The sequence below is a fragment of the Alosa alosa genome, chromosome 23 (genome assembly GCF_017589495.1).
Source record: "Alosa alosa isolate M-15738 ecotype Scorff River chromosome 23, AALO_Geno_1.1, whole genome shotgun sequence".
NCBI classification, from domain to species: Eukaryota; Metazoa; Chordata; class Actinopteri; order Clupeiformes; family Clupeidae; genus Alosa; species Alosa alosa.
In genome coordinates, this window is record NC_063211.1 from 25,599,152 (window position 1) to 25,625,517 (window position 26,366).

General features: G+C 43.8%; 3 protein-coding genes across 5 annotated transcripts; 2 read left to right on the forward strand and 1 right to left on the reverse strand.

The window, feature by feature from the left end:
* Positions 1-1,199: 1,199 nt before the first annotated feature.
* Positions 1,200-3,341, forward strand: ebpl (EBP like). Its single transcript, XM_048234759.1, has 4 exons — positions 1,200-1,531; positions 1,616-1,685; positions 1,972-2,110; positions 2,728-3,341. The coding sequence occupies exons 1-4, from the start codon at positions 1,343-1,345 to the stop codon at positions 2,966-2,968; spliced, it is 639 nt and encodes a 212-aa protein (XP_048090716.1). The 5' UTR covers positions 1,200-1,342; the 3' UTR covers positions 2,969-3,341.
* A 93-nt stretch (positions 3,342-3,434) lies between these two features.
* Positions 3,435-4,344, reverse strand: arl11 (ADP-ribosylation factor-like 11). Its single transcript, XM_048234760.1, has one exon. The coding sequence runs from the start codon at positions 4,179-4,181 to the stop codon at positions 3,651-3,653; it is 531 nt and encodes a 176-aa protein (XP_048090717.1). The 5' UTR covers positions 4,182-4,344; the 3' UTR covers positions 3,435-3,650.
* A 667-nt stretch (positions 4,345-5,011) lies between these two features.
* rcbtb1 (regulator of chromosome condensation (RCC1) and BTB (POZ) domain containing protein 1) lies at positions 5,012-26,003 on the forward strand. Of its 3 annotated transcripts, none has more exons than XM_048234757.1 (13): positions 5,012-5,139; positions 5,227-5,259; positions 6,408-6,672; positions 7,496-7,646; positions 8,093-8,259; positions 10,084-10,242; positions 10,574-10,681; positions 11,090-11,232; positions 12,204-12,394; positions 12,772-12,898; positions 13,323-13,474; positions 16,279-16,409; positions 24,554-24,674. In XM_048234757.1, exons 2-13 carry the CDS (start codon positions 5,243-5,245, stop codon positions 24,566-24,568), a joined length of 1,626 nt encoding a protein of 541 aa, XP_048090714.1. In that variant the 5' UTR covers positions 5,012-5,139; positions 5,227-5,242; the 3' UTR covers positions 24,569-24,674. The 3 variants fall into 3 exon arrangements, with proteins under 3 accessions (XP_048090714.1, XP_048090712.1, XP_048090715.1); XM_048234755.1 differs by having other exon boundaries at positions 5,016-5,139; positions 24,616-26,003; XM_048234758.1 differs by lacking the exon at positions 5,227-5,259 and having other exon boundaries at positions 5,016-5,170; positions 24,616-26,003.
* The last annotated feature ends 363 nt before the right edge of the window (positions 26,004-26,366 follow it).

The window sequence follows — 26,366 nt, forward strand, 5'->3', positions numbered from 1 at the left end:
GTATTTTGTCTTTCTCCCTTTGGATTTCTTGGCCTCTTACTCTAAATCTCTTTATATTTTATTTCTTGTGTGTGAGTGAGTGAACGAATGTGTCGTTTCTGCATTGATTTACTTACTTGTATAAATGTAATTTAAGTTTTAAATAATTCTCAGTGACACCATTTGGTCAGACTCTTGGTACTAACACTAGTATTGTTACATAGAGAAACTCTTAAAAGCTTTATATACAAATGTACCCTGCCCTATAGGTGTGCTGTTGATGGTAAGTGTTATCAGAGGATGGAATTCTATCTCGGTCAAAACAAGTCAACATTAACCCACCCTGTCAGACACTTTGCCCTACTAGTGGTTTCTTAGCCCAGGGGTTCCCAAACTTTTCCACAACAAGGCCCCCCAAATACCACTAGGTTCTGGCCAAGGACCCCCTTGATGTTTTATTGATAAAACCCATCGACAATACTACGGCAAATGTAAAAATACGTTAAGCTAATCTAATAATTATTTTAGCCACAACCACATCGCGATGGAGCATACAGTGTGTAAACATTTTATTTGGGGCTTTCTGCTATATGAGAGCCATCACTCTACTATTATTCCCAGTCATTATCATGGGAAATATGTTCAGATATGCGTCACATTATTATAACGGCATTGTATAACAACCCTCATAGTATATTTTAAATGTTTCAAATGTATTTATTTCTTGCTTTTATTTTTCCCTCCAACTTACTGAGGCTCCCCAGGGGGCCCCGGCCCCCACTTTGAAAACCACTGTCTTTGCCAATACAAGGCTTGACTGGTACATTCTGATGTTAAGTGGACGTTGAACATAACAGTTAGCCTAACTGATATTTTGAAGCCATTGTCCTGGCTTGAATCCAATAAAAGGTTGTAGGTAATTAGGAGCGTAAGGTTTACCTGAACCTGGGGTAGGGTTATTAAATATAATTTATGGTACCCTGTTTGTAGGTGTTCAAGTATCTGCTATGCTTTAACTTTGAAGAAGTCTTGTATACCCGTAGTCATCAGATATGTCCCCATAGAAGCTTAAATTGCAGATATGTATTTTGAGCAACAGTTTAAATGATCTGAGGTAGGCCATAGTAGTGTGATGAAATACCGCGAGTGTCAAAACTCTTTGGCGCCAAATGTTCAACACTGCCTCTGTTTTTTGGATTGGAGACGTCTGAGCATGGGCGGGACCAGAAGTGGAGAGATTTTTCAAGGAGCCAATCGCTGCTGGTAGGTGCGGCTGGAGGAGGTAAGGCAGCCTTTGTAAAATACAATTAGTCAATGAACAAATCTTAATGCAGCTTCCATTTGTAACGGCGTAGACTCCACAATGACTGAAGCGATACAGTCAGACTCCCCTGTGCTATTTACGCAAGTCACTGTATATTCTCTCTTGGCATGCGCTGCGCAGTTTGCTGCAGGATACCTGTTTGCACAAATATGGGGCAAAAAGTGTTCAGTCACTGACCGATGGGTTCTTGTGTGGTTGTTCTACGACGCAATTGTCCACATCACTTTGGTAAGTTCGAGGAATAAGCTACACAATGTTTTTTTAAATGACTATTTTTGTTGTCATTAAGTCTTTTGCATCGCCTTAACTCAGGAGGGACCATTTGTGTACATGTCCTTCGTTGGAACCGTGGCGACCTCAGACAACATCCTTGCTGAGTTGTGTGAGTAGGCCACATTGAAGCTGACCGACAGTGCGATTATAGGCCTATTACATAACGTGTAACAGTATTAGATGCGGCAACTGGCGTTATTGTATCTGTTCAAATAGAATGCATGAGTTTACCAATGAAGACATCTAGTGGATATAATTGGAATTGTCCAAATCTAAATGGGGACATAACCATTATCTCCATGGGAAAGATTATTTTTCATCCCAATACAACAAACAACAGTTTGTGGTTTTGATGCAAATTCAGTGGTGTGTTTTGTATTTTTTTCTTATTTAAGGGAAGGAATATGGGAAAGCAGATTCACGCTGGCTGCATTCAGATCCCACCATTGTGTCCCTGGAGCTGCTGACGGTGGTGCTGGACGGCTTTCTAGCTCTGCTGTTGGTTTACGCTATAGTGAGGGATAAGCACTACCGGTAAACTATCCCATATTAGAGCCATTTGAATGCACAGACACACATGGTTTACCTGTGTCGCGTCAGAGGGTTATTGGTATCGGTCTTAACTGCTGCATTCATTGTGACTATTGGCAGGCAGAGCTTAAAGGTGCAGTCGGCGACCGTAAACGATTTCAAACCCATAGCATTTTTTGTCACATTCAAGGAACAGCATCTCACAATCCTCCTATAGCTGCCCATCCCTGAAAAAGTCTACTGAAAAAAAAAAAAAAAAAACTCTGATCTCTAGGCAGTTGGAAGTTTTTCTGGGAATAATGAAGGGAGGGGTGAGCTACCTTTGGTGTGTTTTGTTAGGTCCTTGATTTAAAATATAATATAATTTACATTGTTTTGTACACAAGCATCTGATAAGAAATTGAAATATAAACATCAATAAATGCAATGCCATGCCCAATCGCTGACTGCACCTCCAGTAAGGCTCATATGACTTCCTTTGCATATCTGACCCACTGAATGTCTGTCGTTTATTACTTTAGGCTTACTAATAGGTTATGACACATACCTACTTTTTAACCTGAATGATGGAAATATTGTATGACTTCTGCAACCTGCATTTGTTTGCTTCTGGTAAACAGGCACTTCATCCAGATCACCCTGTGCGTGTGTGAACTCTATGGGGGTTGGATGACCTTTTGTCCGGACTGGTTAATGGGAAGTCCCAGCTTGAACACCAGCAACTGGCTCTACCTGTGGGTGTACCTGGTGTTCTTTAACGGGGTGTGGGTAGTGGTGCCCGGCCTCCTGCTCTGGCAGTCCTGGCACGCACTCCAGAGTGCCCACCATCTTCTGGGAGACGACTCACGGAAGAAGAAATGACCCCTTCAGTCAACTACATTTAATTTACTCCCCCAGACATCAAATTAGTTAAGCTGAAATGATTGTGGGATACATGTTTGATAAATGGGAGGACCAGTGATAAATTCACCGGGCTCATTTCACAGATACTTTTCTTATGGGTGTATTCAACAATAGACATGTACAAATATTATTGGTTGGTAATCACTTATACACCATAACACATCTGTGCGTGCAGGCACACACACACACACACGTCTCTTACATGCAAGAAGCATCTAATTTTGTTTTACGTAGTACAAGTTAGGTTTTATTTTTTATTCCTGTCAAACATATTGTGAATTAGTAAGGATTGCCTACATACTTTCAATAAATTAATCTTCTTGTCCTGTGATGTTATTGTACTTAGTGTTTACTGTTGAAGAGAGGTATTGTACATGTCTGTGTACAGCAAGGTCATGGCGTTTTGATTCACAGAAAAAAGTCACTTTGTCAGTCATCAAAGGACGTTATCTTCGTCCATTCAGCAAACTTCACAAGAGTGTAGGTATAAATTGTTATGTTTATGTTCATGATCTCTTCAATCGTATTCTCATCTTTTTTTTTTTTCAGTCCAATGAGAAACAACACTCACCTTCAGATTGAGCAAGCATGGCCCTCTTTGACCAGCAGTCTGAACTGCCCCACCTAATCTGTATCCAGCTCAACTCTTCCTGATAAGTTTGGCCAACGACAGGAAAGCCTGCTGGAGCCCTAGACCCTTCACAGCACTGCAGCCCTGCATCTCCCAGGTCCGCTCTTTGTAGCTGGGAAGGTCCAGCTGATTAGACACCTCTCGGATGGTCATGGAGTTGGGCAGGTCCTTCTTATTGGCCAAAACCATAAGTGGCACGTCTTTCATATTCGCATCAGACAGAATTTTCTTGAGAGCCTTCTGGGCCTCTCCCATGCGCTTCCGGTCACTGCTGTCCACCACAAACACCAGAGCCTTACAGCCTTCCATATAGTATTTCCAGTTGGTCCGCATGGTATGCTGTCCTCCTATGTCCCACACAGTCATGGATGTCTTTTTGTCCAGATCCAGGGTCCCCACATTAAAGCCCACTGTTGGGGAGGTCTCCATAATGACTCCCTGCAGGAGATGGGATAGCAAGGTGGACTTACCCGCTGAGTCCAGGCCCATTAGCAGTACTTGGACTGGTTTCTGTTGGTTCCTGGTTAGTCCTAGGCCCATGGTGAGCTGATCTTGAATATGACCGAGAGCGGATTCCTCTGTTGACCAGAACAGCTATAACCTCAAGCACAGAGCTCGCCTTTGCTTTGCATATACAAGAGAGCTTGTGAGAGAGGTACTGATAACCTTGTGTGGCTGTTTGTTTTTCAAACACGATGCAAAGCAGAAGACAGACTGTTTCACAGAGCTACACTGTTGTCCACACATATAAGAGATACTCAGGGGCTGGTCTTCCCCTCTGAACCATCACGTGACTGACAAACTTGTCCTTTCACATTCCTTACATAGGAGTGCCAACTGTTGAGGAGGCTTGTAGGTAACCTCCCTCTTCATTTCAGATTATATAGATTCACACAGATTCACAGTACAAATAAGAATAATACAAAGTATGGTACATGGTATATTATTACATCAGGAAGTAGCCTGCGAACCTCTGGGCCTATAAATATTAACTCATGTCACCAGACTGGTGGTGAGTGAACTTGAAAATACAAACATGACCTCACCTGACAGATTGTCTAGTGGTCTCGGATCATGTGTGTTACTAAAACAGTTCTACAGTTAATTGTTCTAACAATTATGCAGCCGGGAAGAACAACATAGGTCTGCAATGGTGGTATTGCCAGTAGCCCTATTTGAATCCGATGGATGCATATGATTACAGGCCTAGTTGTGGGTTAGCATCTACTGTGGACAGCCAATTTAAACGTCAGCTGATAAGTAATGGCATGTCATAAACATAATCGTTGTATTATTATAACTGATTATACCCAACTTCTCAGGCAAATAATTGATACAGTATTTTTGGGGACGTTGCGTGTTCATGCCATAGCTTGGCAGTGACGTCAAGACGTCCGCGTTCAAGTACAGCGTGGCTGGTAAGAGCATCAACATCAGCTGTGCAGTCTGGGACGCAGCAGATAGCTGCAAATTGTCAACAAACGGGAGCTCGGCATCGGTAATACGGCTAATTGCCAACTGTGAATAGGGTAGGTTTACCTGTAGTTGACCCCTTTAAACTGCTAACTGTTTCTTTTTCTCTCAGTCTTCCCGGTGTCGCGATGGAGCGGTGCTCTAGGTTAGTAAAGTTACCATTAGCTGTAACGATAACCTGTGCTAGCTAGCTTGCTAACTTACATCGAAATGGTAAGCAGATGTATGTTAGTGACATAGCTAGCTAGCTGAGATTCTTTAGAAAGCTCAGCTAGCCAGGTAGTATTAACGTAACGTTAACTTGCCAGATAACGTTAGTGTTCCCTACCTTGTGTCACAGCTACATTGTAGATTGTAGCCTGGTTTGCAAGCTTTTGTTTCGTGTTGGTGGTGTTAGCAAACGTCTAACACGGTCACAGCTTTTTTGGTGTCTGTACACATGCATCTCAATAGCGTTAACCCAATCGTACTGTTAATATCTCTAACAAATCCTGCTAGCCAACTTGTAAGATAAAGCATATGTCATTCGTCTTTGGCTTGGTCTCGCTGAAATGTATATAGCGACCGCCGACTAAATTAGCACAGTCAATACCCTCATTAGTTTTAGGATGGGAGGTTGACCTGGTGTAGGCTAAGCCAAAACCAGTTAACCAACCATTACATAGCATTTCTGTCACAATGTAGCTAACATTATTGTCCGCTCGAGTTGGATACATCCGGCGAGCACAATAATGTTTTGAGAGCTGTCTGGAGCGACAGGTCAGCAGTGTGTGTGTCTGTCAGTGTGGTTATGAGCTATTCTAGCATTTATTTCAATCATCTGGCCACGTTTATGTTTTCTTTGTGTTTCTAAGCGTTTTAGTACATCTAATTGTGTAACTCGAAACAAGCATGAGCATTATTCGAGGTAGTGTAGGATAAAATGAAGACGCTAAGTTCTTGTTGAGACTATTCGTGATTGATTTGTACTCTTTACTTACATTTACATTAATGATTAGCCTTGTTTTCTTTGCGTCAATTATACAATTAAATTGCTCAATTTTAGTCAGACTTGGTGTTCTTGATGTATCATATGCTGTAAGTTTGTCATGATACAGCAACAATGATTTTTTAGGCAAAGTTCATTTGATACCCCTTGCTGTCACGCTGAGCTGTGTGCCTAGAGCCTCCCTCTGACAGTGCTTGACCAGTGGTTTGTGCATGTGTATGTGTATGTGCGTGTGTGTGTGTGTCTTGTTTGTGTTGTTACCGGGATTGTGTTGTGGGGGGTTGTGTATTGTTTGTCGTGTTCAGTGTCAGCAGCAGGGGCAGCAGCTGCGGAGCCACCCCCATCCTTAGCCCGACTGTGCCGCCACCTCCACCTCTGCCCGCGCCCCCTGGCCCCTCCACTCTGCCTGCCCGCTCGGCCCGGCAGTCCCTGAAGTGCCCAGTCATGGTGGACGTCAGCAAATGGCCACTCTTCACGCTGATGTCTGCCCAGGAACTTGTCTCCATCCGACAGGCCTGCGTCTTTGGCACCTCGGCCAACGAGGCCATCTACATCACCCACGACGATGAGGTAAGTCACCTACCTGTTGCTGTGAAGAGATGGTGGTTGATGCTGTTTGTTTGTGTGGCTGGCATGTTGTGTTTCTTTGGTTCAGTGTAAATTGGCCAAACAGCAAACAGTTAAAACAGTTGAACGCTTTGCTACCCTGTAATATTGCACCATTACAATGCCAATCTCTTTGCACCCTGCCGCTGAGCCAGAAAAGGCTTTTAGACAGATTTAAGCTGTAACCTACTTCTTCCCATTGCTGCAACTCATGACTAGATGCTGAAGTGACCGGGTGGCCTGAGTCAGAGGCTTTGTCCGAAATAGGGAAAAATCCTGCATTCTAAGATGGCATTCATTTGCAACAAGGCATCGATGCATGTCTGAATCATATATTTGTATAAGATACTGCCTTCTAAGATATCTTTGTTTTGTAGAATTTTGAAGGCAGTGTATATATTCTTAATGCTGCCTTCAACCAAAGATTCTTTAGAACATTTCTGCTTCAACTCCCTCTTATTAAGTCAGCTGTCGGTATCCTGGCAACAGTGTTTTGTGTTGCAATCTTGCTAGGCTGTCCGAAACAAAGTTCATCACTTGTACCTTGATGCCTGCATTTGATGACAAATGACTAGTTAGACAGTTGAAGGCAGCGAGGCAGCTGGCAGCTGCCTTCCATTGCGAACAGACCCACAGAGTTGTGTCCTAACTTGTGAAGTGTTCATGAGCTGACTAAGCTTGGAGAATTATGCTTTAGCAGACTTCATTAACGCCATCTCTGGTCATTTTGACTTCCAGGTGTTTGTATGCTCCATGATACATAAACATACATGGTTCTGACCCACAGGTGTTCGTGTTTGGGCTGAACTGCAGTAACTGCCTGGGCACTGGTGACAGCCAGAGCACCATCGTGCCCAAAAAGCTGGACATCCTGAGTGGGAAGAAGGTGGTCAGCCTGAGCTACGGCAGTGGACCTCATGTGTTACTGGCCACCGAAGGTAAGAGCTCCATCCACCCCCGCAGTCCCTCTTCCTCTTTTCTACCCCCCCACTCCTCTCCTCTCCACCCATTTCCTTTCCTCTCCTCTCATTTCCTTTCATCCTCCCCCTCCCTCCCCCCCTCCCTCCCCCCTCACCTGTCCCTTAGCCCAGCCTCCTGTCAGCTGTAACGCGTGCCTAAACTGCATCATCTGTTTCCTTGACCTTTTAGTAGGTGGTAGTTTCATACCCCAACATCCACGTGAACAGGAACTGGACATCATTGCTACCTCTGCAATCATTCCATGATAACAGCATTAAAACCCACTGCACACTTGCTACCCACTTTTATACCATCTCTCCCTCTCCCCTGTACACCTTCAATATGATTAGTCACACTAGTGTCACCTGCTGGGCTGAAGTGCTCTGTGCGTGAGGCTTTGTCTCATAAGTGTCTCTTCTGGCAGATGGAGATCTGTACGCCTGGGGCCACAATGGCTACAGCCAGCTGGGCAATGGAACAACTAATCAGGGCGTGGCACCGGTGCTGGTGACCACCAACCTGCAGAACAAGCGAATCACAGAGGTCTCCTGTGGCTCTCACCATTCCATGGCTCTTACATCTGAAGGGGAGGTAAGGGGTATGTGTGTGTCTGTGCGTGTGAGAGTGTTTGTGGCTTCATCTACTAGGGGAATTTGTTTTTTTCAGTATGATATTTTTTAAGTGTCCACAATGCATTGTTTCCAGAAATATTCTTGTACAGATGGAAGAGAGTATATTTTGTTTGTATGCAGACTCTGCTCACTGAGGTAATTTCCTGTGTGAGTGTGCGGATGGCCTCAAATGTTTAGAGCATGTTGACATTTTTGCTCAACTATTCCTTGCTGCAGAGTGAAAATGCTCCAAAATCTGTGTTAGTAGGTGGTAGTTATCACTGAAATGGGCAGTCTAGATTATCAGATCATGGCCAACACTTGTGAGTCATGCTCTTCTCTATCAGAGTGTTTGAACTTCATAAAGCTCCTAGAAGACTTGAGCTTGGTATGCCTGCTTGGCCTTGTCGAAGTTAAGTAGCTAACATGTACTGGGATTTGTTAGCAGGTGGCTGGTTTTGGTGTTGGTGTTGGGCTTGGTGCTCTCTGCTTGGCATTCTTAAAGTGTTATTTATATCTCACTGAAGGCTTTGAATGTGCAAGTCAGACCTGCTGGATTAGTGCAGTCTTTGCCCCAGGTGGCTCCAGGTGGCTCCAGTGTTCTAGTGTTCTGTGCTGAAGGCACACGGCATACCTCGGGGCTTTTTGGTCTTCTGCCCGAAGATTCTTGAGATCAGACATGTGATGTTATCCCTGCTGCGATATAGTGGAAGTTGCAGCTCCAGTTGTTTTGTGTGAGATAGCGTCTTTGTAGCAAGACGGCGCACTGATGCACATTTGCAGAGAAACCACGCTGCCGTTGCAAATTCTTGCTATAAATGTCAGAGGCTGTGTGTGCATTGTGTATGAAATAAGATACTAACTGAGGTTTGGGCTGTGGTTGAAATACAAATGCAAACAACCCTATTGCTATTAAGTCAAAGAATTGTTTTTATATGACTATATTGTAGTCATCTATCCTTTGTACTATCATATAGGGCTGTTTTAGAAAAGTAGGCCTTGTATGCATGTTGAATATGAATCTCTGAGCTTTCAGTGGGATTGAGTGATTGAATGGCTGACTTCTTGGAAGCCTTGTGAAAGCGCCCACCTGCACTCCTACTTCACTTTTGGCAGCCTTCTGAAGTGTTGTGAAACGGAGGCAGAAATGTAGGTTAGCTGCATATTAAGTGGCTTGAGGTAGATTTGGACTGGTGTGGTGCTTTAGCTGCTTAGCGTGGCAGCATGTGACCAGCTGTGCTAATCCACCACCATTGTCCGTCCCCGCCTGTCCAATAAAGACCCGCATTCTTCTGCCCAACACTTACATCACGGTGGCCTCATGTCGACCAACACGGATAAGAATAAAATAATTGTGACTTATGTCATTTAAGGAGCTCTTTCAGAGGGCTGTTGATTTATGTTGGAGCATTATGAGTAGAATTTAATTGCATATGTGTGTTCATTACTTTATTTTTCTGAGAAGCACAACGTGCACATTGAGATAAAAAATCGCATTTACAATGTGATGTGGTGAATGCAAAACCTAGGAAAGAACTTAACTTAAAAGTAAAAGACATTTGAATGATGCAATTTAGTCACTGTATATGGAGGATTTCTCAAAAGTGGTTGGTCAGAAAATTTTTATTTTTTTATCTTTTTACCCTACATTTGTGCATTGATAGCTTTTATGGTTGGTGCTTTTAATGTAGAAGCATGGTTACTACTGTCTGGTGGTAAAACACCATGTGTGGGTGACAGGTGTGTGTGTGTGTGTGTGTGTGTGTCTGATTGTCCCCTTGGTTGACTGCTGTTGCTGTTCCAGGTGTATGCGTGGGGCTACAACAACTGCGGCCAGGTAGGCTCAGGCTCCACGGCCAATCAGCCGACGCCGCGGAAGGTGTCCAACTGCCTGCAGAACAAGCACGTGGTCAGCCTGACCTGTGGCCAGACGTCCTCCATGGCTGTGGTGGATAATGGAGAGGTGAGCAGATTGAGCCGGTGAAAAAGGATGGCTCTCCGCGGGGAACCCATAGGTCATATATCCACGCCTGGACACTGGGGTTTACCTACAGCCAAATCTGGAGGCTTGTGACACGCTCCACTGCAATTGAAACTCTGCCGTGTGTGTGTGTGTGTGTGAGTGAATCTACTCATGTTATAAACATGTTCAGGCCTGGATAGTGGCTGGGTGATGGACTGGGTTTAGGTTGCACTTGGCCTGTAGTCCGTGTGCATCTCCATGTCCCAGTGTACAGCTAATCACTGCACTGTAGGTTGCACTGCTTTCATTTATTCATCATGTCTCATTGCAGGTGTACGGTTGGGGTTACAATGGAAATGGGCAGCTGGGTTTGGGGAACAACGGCAACCAGTTGACTCCATGTCGGCTGGCTGCTCTGCAGGGCTACTGTGTACTGCAGGTGAGAATGACCTTAGTCCACTAGTTGTCTTATTCACTCGCCCCTTTTCTTGCAGCATATTATGTCTTTAGAGGTATACTATGCAGTTTCAGGTATTTTTGGCGACTGTAGAGCTCCCCCTAGAGTCCCGATATGTTGATGTATTTATATTTTACTCTGCCGTTGTAAATAGTCTACTTCTCATGGCTTGTACTGCTGTTCACAGCACTACGCTATTTACAGTTACTGACATACTCTGAGTCTCTTACAGCCAGGCATAGTGAGCTGGCCCTCTGAAGAAAAAGTTTGGTCCCCATTGCATTAGCCGCATCTGCCAAGGGTTTTGATCATGTAATTAGGAACGGATGTCTTTAGATGTATGTTGTGTGTGTGTGTGTGTGTGTGTTTGTTGTCTGTGCTGTTGCCTAGATTGCCTCTGGCTACGCTCACACACTGGCCCTGACGGACGAGGGGCTGCTGTACGCCTGGGGGGCCAACACCTACGGGCAACTGGGCACTGGCAACAAGAGCAACCAGCTCAGCCCTGTGCAGATCATGACCGAGAAGGAGAGGTGAGTTATCACTGGGGACCGCCACAGGCCCCGCCAGGGTCAAAGGTCATGTGAGATGGGAGGTGTGAATGCTGAGCCATAGAATATGGTACACCACTGAGTCTACCCAGTTGAAGATCTGTTATAGATGTCATTTGAAATTAGATGGATTTGTGGATTCACACTGGAATAAGCTCAGTGTCACATTTACAGTGAATTTAAGATTCAAAAGACACAAGGCAGTATGTTTGTGAGCTGTTCAAAAGGTTTCAAGGTTTGCATGCCTTTTAGGTAGTTAGTTTTATTGTCTCTGGCATAAAGACCTGACTGCTACCTTAACTTCCCAAGCATGGCCAAGGCAACAGTGGGTAGTAGAGGCCTTTGGGTGGCCCCAGCTGAGGGACGGAGAGTGAGGGGGCAGAAGAGCAGTTGGAAAATTGGATTTTGTTAGTCCCACGTAGGCCAGAATAGAGATTCAGAAAAGCGAAACTGAACTCATTGAAGCCCTCTCAAGGCACGCCAGGAACAAATCAATGTGTGTGTGTAGACAATATTTATGTGACCTGATGAACTGCCGTAGCTCTGCATTGTTGTGTACCATCGACCACTTCCTGTTTGTAGTGAGGCGTTTCCTGTTCAGCAGTTTCCTGTTTTGGGGAAGATGGGTGTTGGAATGGCCCAGTGTGACACTGAGGTGCCGAGTCACAATTTAAACTCACTCGTGCCGTGCACTCACATTGGACTTTTACATTCAAATGTATTTACATACATTAGAACAGCTTTGTTTTTTTTTTTAAACAAAATGCAAAAGAAGCTGTAATGTAATGTTAATGTGTGATTTTATGAATATTGAGACCTTTCTAAATTAACTCTCACACACATGCTATGCCAGACATTATGCTATGCCACCTATGACCGCATGACTGCTCTGTTTACATACTCTCTCTCACACTTGAACTTCCACTCCCTGCTGACGTCAGTGCTCTATGCAGGATCGTCGAGATTGCAGCGTGCCACTCCACACACACGTCGGCAGCAAAGACCCAGAGTGGTCAGGTGTTCATGTGGGGCCAGTGCCGGGGCCAGGCCATCGTCCTGCCCTACCTCACACACTTCTCCTGCACCGACGACGCCTTCGCATGTTTCGCCACCCCCTCAGTCATGTGGAGGCTGCTCGCCATGGGTAAAAGAGAGAGAAAGTGTGTGTGTGTGTGTGTGTATGTATGGAGGAGGAGTATGTCCATCTTTCTGTGTGTGTATGAAGTAAAGGGGGTTGCTTTTTCCAAAGTTTATATGTGGGGTTTATGTGTGGTGCTTTTTCCCAATGTTTATGTAATCCAGGGAGCATGTCATTCAGCTTGAACGGATGGTCCTGTTGATTTCTAAAAATAGTCTTTATCGCACTTGTCACACCTCTTGTCATGTGCTATATAATGGAAAGAGAAGCCATATGGCTGGCTTAAATGAAGGACACTTCATGCCTGCATACCGACGGTCAGTGCAGTAGACTGCTCTGTCCAGATTGAGGGGTGGCATCACATCCTGTCTGTGTGTCCGTAGAGCACGACGACTTCCTGACGGTTGCGGAGTCCCTGAAGAAGGAATTTGACAGCCCTGAAACGTCCGACCTGAAGTTTAGTGTTGATGGGAAGTACATTCATGTACACAAAGCTGTCCTAAAGATCAGGTGACTATACACACACACACACACACATTACAAAAGCAGTCTTGGAGACGGTATGCCCATCCATACAGTCACACACATGAACATATCTGCATGTGATCCCCTGACTACTAGAGCGTGTGAACACAGCAAACGCGCTCACCCACGTGCAAACTATTCAGCCAAACACAAGCAATGCAACAGCATGCAATTCAAATATTCCTGTGAGTTGTGATGTAGATAATTCATTACATATATGATGTTTTCACACATTCTAGCATCATTTAATACATTATGATGACATAGATGCTGGAATTCAGATCATCATATGTGATAAATGATAACAACAATCATCTACCATCAGTCAGTATGGTAAGATTGATGTTTTGAAAGGTATGATGCTCTCAAGTGAAGACTGCAGCAGTGATGTCCATCGGCCTGTTTGCAGGTGTGAGCACTTCCGGTCAATGTTCCAGTCACATTGGAATGAGGACATGAAGGAGGTGATTGAGATTGACCAGTTCTCTTACCCTGTGTACCGCTCCTTCCTGGAGTTCCTCTACACAGACAACGTGGATCTGCCACCAGAGGATGCCATTGGTGAGTTCTCTGTGTGTGTGTGTGTGTGTGTGGATGAAGGGGAAGAAGAGGGGGGAGATTCCCTAGCTAAACTGAATGCTTGCAGCTTGCAGGTTGTGCTGTGTGTGCACTGTGCACACACACCCATACCTGTGTGAGTGTGAGCGTGAGTGTGGTAGAACATCATAGGCTCAGTTTATTACTCTCTTGGGAATCGATGAACTTCAGAAATCCATCATCTGTTTTCTCAGTACATTGAGTTATTTACGTCACACAACCTCAAACCAGTCATAAAGGCTTTTAGCAGTGGGTGGTTTGGACACTGTACTGTGGTTGGCAGTGAAGTGTGTCCCACGCATTGTTTTCCTAGTGATGACACTTTGTTTAGCCTTGTTCCTCAGAGCAGCTGTCTAGGTGGGGCTCCAGACTCACTTTTTGCATTGGTTGCAATGGTGCGCCAAACTTTTTTATTTATGTGCACCCAAATTTTTCATCGCGCCACCTTTAACGTCACAATTTCAAGGTCCCCTTTTTATTGCTCTCTATATACATTCCGTGTCTGAGCTGTTGTCAGAGTATGGACTAGGAATGACCGTATTGATTTGATTTGGGGCCATATTTCATATTTTGGAATTCATAAACTTTCTATATTTTTATGGTATAGTATTGTATGAATGGCATAATTACTAATAATAATATTTAGTCATTTGAATGCTTCATGTTGATTTTTTTTAAACTATTACAGTTGTCTTCAATATTATTACAGTGGTTGTGTGTAGGTCTAATTGAGCACTCACTCTCATCGAGCACCTTACCATGCATACAGAATTAAAGGCTCAGTCCCTGCCCTGTCACTGCAAGCGCCTCATGCTTGATCATCCTTAAGCACTCTATGTGGATATTTGATTTAGTTTATATAGTAGTATTTAGTATAGTATTGTTTTTATCATCTACTGTCTCTATTGTGCAGTGGAGTTTTTTATATTTATATACTTATATTACTTTTGTTCTGCTGTAAGTGCATGTTGTGTGTGTGTGTGATGTCTGTATGCTACTGAGACCTTGAATTTCCCCTTGGGGATCAATAAAGTATCTATCTATCTATCTATCTATCTATCTTCTATCTCACGGTTTTAGGCTAGAGCAAAATAGTCATGCGTCGTCCAAGGATATATGGATGCAATTCATTATGTTTTCTGTCATATAATCAAATAAATGTTCAAAAAACTAACAAGTCAAAGGAAATATTTATGGGATCATAGAAGAGATAAGTGTCTTGCAATGTTCTATGATTTTGTTGGAATCATCACTAATGATAGACATAACGTGTGAGCTAACAGAAACCTAGAAGGAACTCTCTCAAGATGTAAAAGTTTGCCAATAAATTCTGTAGCTTATTTCGGAAAATCCAACAGTAGGCCTAAATGAACTAAATTCCATAGCCTAGGTAGGTTAGCAAAACAAACTTGAGAGGTGCAAATCAACATCGCTACTCGATCGGATCACAACAGCTGCAAGCGAAAAGCTGCGTGCGTGTGAGGAGAAAAGACATAAAGGCTACGGGAAGCGCACCGACTGTCATTCTTAAAAGTAGGATATATCGATACTAATAAAATTAGGTATTGTGACATTTCTAATTTTAGGGTATTGCCATACTTTTGTAGTATTGGTGCATTGGTCCTAGCAGATGCTAGGAAAGTCTAGGCGCTCGCCCTTATGACGTTAGGTGCACCAGTGTGACCCAGGAAAAATTTTAGTCGCACCCTGGAGCCCTGCTAAGTGTCTGATGAGGAAGCTGAGATCAGTGGAGCTAGAAACTCTCATTGACCTGAGTTAACTTCCTGTGCTCAAGTGCACTGGTGCAACTGTCTTATAACCAGGGTAATCTTGGCTAATTTAAATGAGCATTTTCCCTCCAGTTTGGGAACTTGTGTTCCACTTGTTTGCAGTTTGCAGTCTGCATACAGCCTCCAAAAATGTTCCGATACAAACACACATATCTTTGACACATCATATTTACACTTGCACCGTGCTTTCACAGAAAAAAACAACGCCCTTGAGTGAAAAGGACTATTGCTACATTTGTCAACCATTTTCTATTATGAATAAGAAAAAAAAAAACAAATCTATTTGGCACTAGATGACAGGGTACCACCTGCTGTTCTTTTAATAATACAGCACAGAGACCTTATTAACCTCATCATTGCAACATTATTTCATCATTTGCTGGCTTAATCTGCCTCATAATAATTTTATGTTGGAGAAATTTGGCCAAGTATTTCATCAGAAAATCACAAATTAGTGTGAAATAGACACACGGTTGTGGGTGCCGTCATAAATGAGCTCACGTGCCAACCGGTCACGCTTGCCATGAGCTTCTGACCTCTCCTGTAGGCTGTGTGAAATAAAGGAATTAATTCCTGATGGAGGTCGTAAATAATGAGAGTGTGTGCTTTGGGAATGTTAATGGCCCTGTGTGTGTGCTTTGGGAATGTTAATGGCCCTGTGTGTGTGCACCTAATATTCGCTCCGTCATGGTTCTCCCTATAAGATCGACCGGTCATCTCAAGAGACAGAGCTGATACTGTACCTACTTATTGTGAGGGCAACCTTAAGTCAGAGTTCATCTTTTAGTACTGAGAGGGACTGGAAGAGTTTAGCGACCAAATTGAGCAGTCACCCCATCGAACCTCAAGCCCTGGTCTGAGGAACCTCACATTCAGCTTGACTGCAACGGTGAAGAGTCAGGCTCGCTAGTACAGCAGTCAGAATGCGTGCATGCGTTCGTGCGTGTGTGTGTGTATAAATCCTGTCTGTGTCTGTAGGGCTTCTGGATCTGGCCACCTCCTACTGTGAGAACCGTCTGAAGCGACTGTGCCAACATATCATCAAGAGAGGCATCACCGTGGAGAACGCCTTCTCCCTGCTCTCCGCCGCCATCCGCTACGATGCAGAGGTGAGTTCACACCACGACCTGATCCAAAGCAGACTGAGAACAATTACCGGAGTAAATCCAGAGCACACTAACATGTATTGTACGATAATAACGCAAGAGTACGTCTCAAGGCGCTTTACAGAGCCCAGTTTAAACAGCTTGGATATTTCATCTTTTACTGCTTTTATAAGTGGAATCTTGATCAATTGATCATTGATTTGGCCTTTTTTTTTTTTACAATAATTTACAGAAATTCCATTCTTTAATGTCAAAGGACATAAATATTCACCCCTCTTAAAGTGACTGACTTCAACAGCGGTTCACTCAATTAGTGCTAGTAGTCTCACAATTGACCGATCCCAAGCCCCTCCTCCCATTGTCAGTCCCATAGTTACTGTTGCTAAGTCGGACAAGTTTGCAGGAAAGTGTGCGAGAACGCATGTTCAACATGGGTAATGCCAGCACCATTTAGCAGAGTGTAACAGTGTATGCTAGATTTCTGGGCCAAGTAATATTGATATATTCAAAAACAGAGGCCAGAAAGGCCTTCAGTATTCGGAAGGACACATTCACAATGTCTGCTGTTATCAAAGAGGTGGAACACCACAAATTGAGGACAAACCAATCTGGTGTTACGGATCTTAATGGGATGCATGTTAACTGGGGATAAACAATTAGCACGTTATCACAAGCAGGTAGTTTACCTTATTTGCTGCAGATGTGACTGATTCAATAAACAGGTCTGTGCAAACATATGGTGTTGCGATGTCCATATCAAAATCTAACCATATTTCGAGGATTAATTAAAGACGGGTCCAAGTGTTGCAGATCCAAGTTCCCACGAACTTGGGAGAGTGGCTAGCCTGTTAAGCAGCTCATGTTGGGGAGGTGGAGAGATAGCTTCGGCTCGGTAGGCCGATAGCCTACTTATTTATTTTGAATGGCTGCTTTAGAAGGAAGAGTTCAAATAAACATGATACAAATGTGGGCTATTGAAAAAGAAACCACTAGATCTACCCGAGTTTACCCATACAACGCATACGACATATCTGCAGTTTGCAGACGGATTTGTCTTGCACAAGACTTCATCAGTGCCCGCTTATGCTATACTTAATTTAAATGTGGGCAATGTAGTAGGCCCTAATATTGGCGATTTCAGACTGCATAGCCTATACAGCAAGGTTTTCAATCGGGCACATGATTTGATCTTTAGAAGACATTGGCTATCTCTCGCTCAGCCATCAATGATGCATCGCAGTAGTCTATTCCGCTTGTTGAAAAATGGTCATTAGCTTATTTCTGTGAACAGTCTTCTATCCCAAGTTAAACATGGCAAGGTAGCCTATGCCTAAAAGCTGAAAGTATTCTTATTGTGTGTAAGGCGACACGTGATTGAAGGTGTAGCCTATGGCGCTGCATACTTCCAATTGTATGAGTGTGAGTTCAGTTCCTGCAAGGTAGGTATAATTTTTTTATGAGGCTTATGTTGTCGCTTTCAACAGTGGAAACCAGGTTTAGTTATGTTTTTGTATGTAGTTATGAACATAAAAAGGGAACATTTTTGTACACACTCAGATTTCTTTACTGAAAAGTAGCAGCCTATCCAAAGTTATGTAAAGTTAGGCCTATGTCTGTCAACGTTTCACACGGTCAGGATATCGGATGTCACTTCTACAAGTATCCCAGGCATATATTTGAACCTTTTTGAGCTCTTTAGTTATTTAGTTACTTAGGCTACTCTTGAAAAAGAAGCATTAGCATTCACATAACCGCATTGTAGGCTACAGAATGGACACTATAAAATTCAAAATTGACCGAGGTTGACCGAGGTCCTCCGACGTCCTCATTGTGACAGTAAAAGGGGGCGGGGCTTGGGATCGGTCAATTACGGCCTCTACACACAGCTGCGTGCATTGCAGTGCTGGAGACACATCCCATTCACTTTACATGGGCTTACGTCATCCGTTGCCGAACTGAATTGTGGGTCCGTTGCGTCGCGTTTCTCCCGTCGCTGGCGTTGAGAAGTTTAGCTTTTGCTGCACCCATAGACGGCGCCGCCCAATCAAGCCAATCGACGGACAGCACCAACCAATCAAATTACGGTTATACTTCAAGTCATTTGCATAGCTACCATCGGGAACACCCACTGGCATGCGTTGACTGAACGCAACTGTGTGTAGAAGCCATTAGAGAAATGGTGATCGCCTGAGTGCAGTAAATATTTATAGTATGTTTATAGTAATATAAAGACACCTGTCTCTGGAAGGTCCAGTCACTGGTCAATCGGTATTCCTGGCTACAATTCCACCATGGAGAGAAAATGTTATTGAAAATGTTATTGAAAAGCATCAAGCCAGCCAGCATAAATGAAAGGATGGATACAAAACATTTTCAATTCACTGAACATCCTCTGGAGTTCAGTGGAATCCATTATTAAAGGTGCTCTAAGCGATGTCATGCGTTTTTTAGGCTAAAACATTTCTTGTCACTTACAGCAAACATCACCTCACCATCCGCTAGCTGCCTGTGTCCTGAATACACAACCTAAAAAAAACATGATCTCTGTGGACAACCCAGGTTCCAAAAACAGCCACAAAACAACTTGGGCAAACTTTGACCATAAAAAAACATCAACTGTTCCAGCAAATCACAGATGAGATGCGCGTTTAGGAGTTTCAATTGCACGGGAGGGAGGGGGAGGAAGTAGCGAAGCTAGCTTTCTGTTTTTTTTGAACGTCAACAGAAGTGACATTACCCAGCATCGCTTAGAGCGCCTTTAAGGAATGTAACGAATATGGCGAATGTGCAAATCTGTCTAGAGAAGGCCGTCACCACAAACTGAGTGACCGTTCAAGAAGAATCGTGGTGATTACCCTATGATTACTCTGAAGAAGTTAAAAGCTTCAGCAGCTGAGGAGAAATGCATACTACAACTTTTGCCTGAGTTCTTTGCCTGAGTTCTTCACCAGTTAAAGCTCTATGGGTGAGTGGCAAAGCTGTTATTAGACATGTGAGAGACTCCAAGGTCAAAAGGAAGAGGGTTCTTTGGTCTGATGAGACCAAAATTGAGCTTTTTGGCCATCAGACTTCATGCTATGTTTGACAGAAACCAAACACTGGACATCACCAAAAACATACCATCCCTAATTTGAAGCATGGTGGTGGAAGCATCATGCTGTGGGGATACTTCTATAGCAGGCCCTAGAATGCTTGTAGAAGTAAAATTAATTCAGCAAAATATATGGAATTTCTGGAAGACAATCTGATTTAGTCTGCAAGAGAACTATGACTTGAGAAAAGATTTACTTTCCAGTAAGACAATAAGCTGAAGCATACAGCGAAAACTGAACAGAAATGGAGTGGTAGAGTCAAAGCCCATACCTCAATCCTACAGAATATCATACAGCGGAGAAAATAAGTATTAAACACGTCAACATTTTTTTCAGTAAGTATACTTCCAGAGAGGCTATTCGCATAACATTTTCTACAGACATTAGTATTAACTTAGGTAATCCAGACATATTAAAAAATCCAAACATTAATGTCCCTAAGTAGAGTTATGAGTAAAAAGTGGAATGGCATAAGGAAAAAGTATTGAACACACTAAGAAAAACAGTACACAAAGGCAAGGAATGGCAAGGAATGAGCTGGAATCTATACATAGTTAGAGAGTAATTATCCCTCCTATCTGTGCAAATTAATGTAAGCTGGGTTAGTACATATTGAGCTATAAAAAGGTTTTTCGTTACCAAGTCGTCACACAAGAAACATGTCATGATGGGTAAAAGCAAAGAGCTCTTCCAAGACCTTTGCAACATTATTGTTGCAAAACATATCAATGGAACTGGTTACAGATGCATTTCAAAACTTCAGAATCATCCAGTAAGCAGTATTGGAGCCATTATCTGCAAGTGGAAGGAACATCACTGCATCATCAATCGGCCATGCACAGGATCTCCTCACAAGATTTCTGACCAGGAAGTCAGAAGGATAGTCAGAAGTGTAGCCTAAGAGCCAAGGACCACTCCAGAAAGACTTGGAGGCAGCAGGTTCAATTGTTACAGAGAAAATCATAGGTAATGCACTCCACCGCCATGGCCTCTATGCACGCTCACCCCACATGACTCTATTACTGAAGAAAAACTCGAAGCTCATTGAATGTTTGCTACACAACATTTGGACAAGCCTATGACATACTAAGAGAATGTATTCTGGTCAGGTGAGAGCAAAATTTTACTCTTTGGATGTCATACTACACACCATATTTGGAGGAGAAATGGCACTGTGCATCACCCTAAAAATACATTACATTACATTACATTACATTACATTTGGCTGACGCTTTTTAACCAAAGTTTACTAACAACATGGTAAACAGTAAGTTTTAGAACAATTCTCACAATTTTAGGACAGTTTAAAAACATTAGAGTACAGTAAGAATAAGGCCGGTGAGTGCTGTTTTTAGCAGTTACTTGTCAGTTTAAAACGGCTGGTGAGTGCTAGGATCAGTAAGACTTGTTGTAAGTGTTGCTATGAGAGTAGATGTTCTCTAAAGAGCTGGGTCTTCAGGAGTTTTTTGAAAGTGGAAAAGGATGTCCCTGCCCTTTGTAGGAACTGGCAGTGTGTTCCACCAACGAGGAACAACAGATGAGAAAAGTTTGATTGGCTTGAGCGCATCGGGTGGTAGAGCTAGACGCCGCTCGGCCAGAGGAGCCGCGAGCGGTCTGGAGGTAGTGTAAGTCTGTAAGAGGGCATTCAAGTAGGTGGGAGCAGAACCGAGACTACTTTGTAGGCAAGCGTTAGAGACTTGAATTTGATGCGGGCCGCCATAGGTAGCCAGTGTAGCTGGATGAGCAGCGGGTAACATGTGCCCTTTTGGGTTGGTTGTAGACCAGGGCCGCCGCTCTGGATCATCTGAAGTGGTTTCACCGCGCAGGCTGGGAGACCTGTCAGGAGGGCATTGCAGTAGTCGAAGTCCTGAGATGACTATTGCCTGAACCAGAAGTTGGGCAGCATCTTGAGTCAAGTAAGTCCTGATTTTCCGTGATGTTGTAGAGTGTAAACGGCATGACCGGGCTTAATTGAGGCAACATGATCTGAGAAGTTTAGTTGGTTGTCAAGAACAACTCCTAGATTTCTTTGCAGTCCTGGTCGGTGAAACAGACAGGGAGTCAAATTTGATGTTGATGTCGCGGTGTATGGTAGGTTTAGCTGGGATGACCAGCAGTTCAGTCTTTGAGAGGTTCAGCTGGAGGTGGTGTGCCTTCATCCATGTAGCTATGTCTGAAAGGCAATCTGAGATCCGCGGCTGAAACCAGGGGGTCGCCAGGTGGAAAGGACAGATAGAGCTGTGTGTCGCCTGCATAGCAGTGGTATGAGAAGCCGCGGCGAACGGATAATCTGTCCCAAGGAGGTGGTGTAGATAGTAAAGGGGGGGGGGCCCAGCACTGAGCCCTGGGGACCCCTGTGGTGAGATGGTGAGGTGCGGATAGCTGACCAAGCCATGATACGCTAAACGAGCGCCCCTGTGAGGTAGGATTCAAACCAGGAGAGAGCAGAACCGAGATTCCCATGTCAGCGAAAGTATAGAGAGAAGGATACAGTGATTAACCGCGGTCAAAGGCAGCCGATAAGTCAAGCAGAATGAGTACTGATGACCAAGCGGGTCGCTCTGGCTTCTTTAAGGCTTCTGTTACAGACAGCAGAGCCGCTTTCGTAGAGTGGCCGCTTTTGAACCCAGACTGATTTGGATCCAGAAGGTTGTTCTGTGAAAGGAAGTCAGAGACCTGTTTGGAGACTGCTCGCTCAATGCCTTTGGATAGGAAAGGCAGTAGTGAGACAGGGCGGTAGTTCTCGAATTTGAGCAGGGTTGAGAGAAGCTTTAAGTAATGGTGTTACCCGGCCACTTTGAACGCTTGCTGGAAATGTGCCGGAGGTTAGCGAGGCATTGATCACATGTGTGATAGCTGGAGCGATGGTCGGGCTGATGGACTGAAGTAGGCTCAGAGGTATAGGGTCCAGTGAGCATGTGGTAGGACGGCTGCATGTCAGGAGTCTGGACACTTCCACTGGACCCTCGAGAGAGGCGTGAATGCTGAAAAAAGATGTTCCAGCTGTCCCTAGAGGTTGTAGGAGCGGTATCTGAGTCAGATGCGCTGAGTGGGCATGTAGAGAATTGACTGCTGATTGCCGCCACTTTGTTTGTAAAAATGAGGCGAGGGTATCTGCAGTAAGGCTGGATGGAGGAGGAGGCAGCTGAGGGTTGAGTAGCGATTTGAAGGTTGAGAGAAGTTTTCGAAAGTGTCTGTAGCTGTTGATTTTGTCATGGTAGAAAGCAGTCTTAGCAGCAGTGATGCTGGCTGAGAAGGAGGTCAGGAGGTCTGGTAGTTTTGAGGTCGCCAGCTAGTTTGGATTTGTGCCATTTCCTCTCCGCCGCTCTGAGTTTGGTGCTTTCGGCGCATCGGAGGGGTATCATTTAGCCATGGATGAGAATGTTTGGATCGAGCTGGCCTTGTGGTAAGAGGGCACAGCTCGCCCAGACACGAGGTCAGTGTGGAGCAGAGCGAAGTCAGTGGTTTCATTAACCTCCAGAGAGGAGAAGGTGTTGAGTGGAGGTAGACCGGAGGCAACCACAGAGGAGAAGCGCGCGTTGGAGACAGGTTCCGATGTTGCGGGCGAACGTGACCATCGGGCTGAGGAGCCGGAGGCTGTTCTGACAGGCTGACGCTGAACTGGATGAAGAAGTGGTCAGAAAGATGGAGAAGCTGCCACCAAGAGGGTGTCTGTGCTGCAGTCGGGAAAGTGAAGATCGTCGAAGCTCTTTGCCAGCTTTGTGAGTCGGGTGGGCTTTGAACCAGTTCGAGGTCAAAGGAGTGGACCAGGGCCAAAAGTCCGCTGGAGCCTGGGGCATCTAAGGGATGTTCATATCCCCGAGAACAAGAAGCGGACAGTCATGCTCAGGGATGGAGGATAGCAGAGTGTCAAGTTCGCCAATAAAGTACTTAGTTGGCCTGGAGGGCTGTAGATGACCAGCACGTAGAGTTTTGCTGGGGCTTATCACCGTGATGGCATGGAATTCGGTAATGAGACATATTTGTTTGAAGGCAGTAGCGGGTGAATTTCCATTTGTTGGAGATCAGCAGGCCGTCCCCGGCCTCGGCCCAGATAGGCGAGGGGTGTGGGATAGTGTAAGGTTAGTGGAGAGTGCAGCCGGGTGGCAGTGTTCTCTGGTTTGATCCAAGTCTCAGTGAGAGCAAGGAGTTCCAATGAAAGGTGGTTGGCATAGCCAGCTATGAAGTCGGTTTTGTTGACTGCCAAATACCATACCAACAGTGAAGTTTGGAGGTGGAGGCATCATGGTGTGGGCTGTTTTTCATCTCATGGTACTGGCAGACTTCATACAGTTGAAGAAATGATGAATGGAGTCATTTTTTTCTGGGAGAATCTTGCCATCCACCAGAACAATGAGGATGAGACATGGCTAGACCTTCCAGCAGGACAATGATCCAAAGCATTCAACAAAGGAAACTCTCAATTGGTTTCAGAGAAAGGAAATTCAGGCCCTGACTTAAATCCAATTGAACAGTTTTGGAAGTTACCTAAAGATCAGGATTTACAAGAGGGACCCCTGGAATCTTCAATATTAAAAGACTATCTGTTTAAAAGAATGGGCCTCAATGGGCCTGAAAACTCTCATAACTCTACTTATGAACATTAATGTGTGGATTACCTAAGTTAATACTAATGTCTGGTGAAAATTTCATGCAAATAGCCTCACTGGAAGTATACTTACTGAAAAAAATGTTGACAATGTTCAATATTTATTTTCCCCGCTGTATCTGTGGCTGAACTTAAATAGGGCTGTCTACTTTCACTTTGACATTAAAGAGGGTAATATTGTAAATTATTGTAAAAAAAGGCCAATTAAATTGATCAAGATTCCATTCATAAAAGCAGTAAAATATAATAATATATATATTATAATAATAAAATAATACGGAAATATAAAAGGGGGTTGAATACTTTTATAGGCACTGTATATTATACGCCATGATTGTTAAAATCAATTCTAATTGGGAACTACTTACTCATATTGTTAAATGTGAAATTTGCAATGAAATGGGCAATGCATCAAAGTACTTGTTGTTGATGGTTAACTGTAGTAGAATGTTTCTGTCTGATGTGTGTGTTTGTTTGTGTGCGCGTCTGTGTGTGTGTCTACGTGGAGGACCTGGAAGAGTTCTGCTTCAAGTTCTGCGTGAACCACCTGACAGAGGTGACTCAGACGGCCGCCTTCTGGCAGATTGACGGCCACATGCTCAAGGAATTCATCAGCCGCGCCAGCCGCTGTGGAGCCTTCAAGAACTAGGATCCACTCGCCGTGGCAACACCACTCTGGTGCCGTGGGAACGCCAGGCCGGCACCATGCCCCTTTTGAGAACCCTGCCGTCAATAACACTTTGCCCAACATCATCAGCCAGTTACTGTCACACACACACACACACACACACACACACACACACCAGAGAGCCTGGCCTGCACTTTTAGGGGGGTTTAAAGGGTGACTGCATTATTTTGTGATGACCACTATAGTGTTTATTCTCTTTTCTGATTGAGTGGTGCTCATGCGTACTGGCAGTGTGAGGGTTTAGAGAGAGAGAGAGAGAGAATGGCTTTTGGCTTTGCTACAGGCATTACAATGACTATGCTTTAGCTGGGAACGCTAAGAACCAGTAGTTGCTTAGTAGCTTTTCTGCTCTAATGGATTTGGGTGGAATAGTGTTTTCACAGGATTTTAAGGAGGGTGTTATGTTTCCTCTCTCATGGCCACTTTAGAGGAAGTCTCATGCCTACAGTACTGCTCTCTGAGCCTTCCATTCTGCACTTAAATGTTTTTGGTGAATGTTACACCAATCAAAGGTTCTCCTCTTTTTCTGAAATGTGAAGGAAACGTGTGGTTTACCTGCCTGCCAAGATGCAATTAGACATTCTTTTAACTTTAAAAAATTGACCAAAAAGGACTTGTAGCCATTGCTTTACAGTCTGATTGAAATGCTGAGTGCTTTGAATTGCTTGTGTTTGTATCGGAGAATACAGTTAAAGATAATGTGGACCAGCCTAGCGTTGACCATTGGAGAATTTTGAGTTCTATTAGCAGAAAACCTGGCCAGCTGGAAGTTTGTTTCAGCTAATCCAGTTTTTGAAAAACAACTCTACCCTGTCTTTTTTTTCCAGGGGAAAGGTTGCAGCACTCACGTTCACTTTGCAGAAAATGTGTAGCATTTCCTCTTGAAATGGTTGCATTATTTTCAAATTTAGTGACATGGCTTAAAAAAAAAAAAAAAAAAATCCTACTGGGACAATAAAATTACATATTTTTTGTTGCAATAAATGCCAACATTGCACCATTTTGTTACAAAGCTGTCAGCTGCATTGGAGAACAAATGAGATAATAAATATTATAGTGTATAGTTGCTTTTTGAAAAGAAGAAAAAAACATTGTATATACTGTATAGTTTTTGCATTACCTTGAAAATATAATCTATTTTATGAAGTTTTATTTATCAAGGACCTCTTATAAAAGGAAAAAAATAAATAAAAGTTTTGTTCTTCTCATGTATAGTGTGTTTTGCTTTCCACACTGTAATGTGCACTAAAACCCTTTAGTCCAAATGGCATTTTATCATGAGGAATCCTAGGGGGCCCTGCCTTGTGCTCATGTAAGATTCCATCTTGTATTAACCCAGCCTTACTCAAACTTCTTTGACTTGAGACCCAGTCATGGCAGTCTTTTGGAGTCATAGGGCCCACCTACACATAATGTAGCCTATACTAGCTGTGCTGTTACCATTCAAAGGAGCATGAATATGGAGCCATGATTTCTTTACTAGGTACAGTATACATCATTGTCCCTATTCCCTCCCAGCCAAGAAGGCGTATTTCTCATCTCCAGGATATAACACTGGACTATGAACCTGG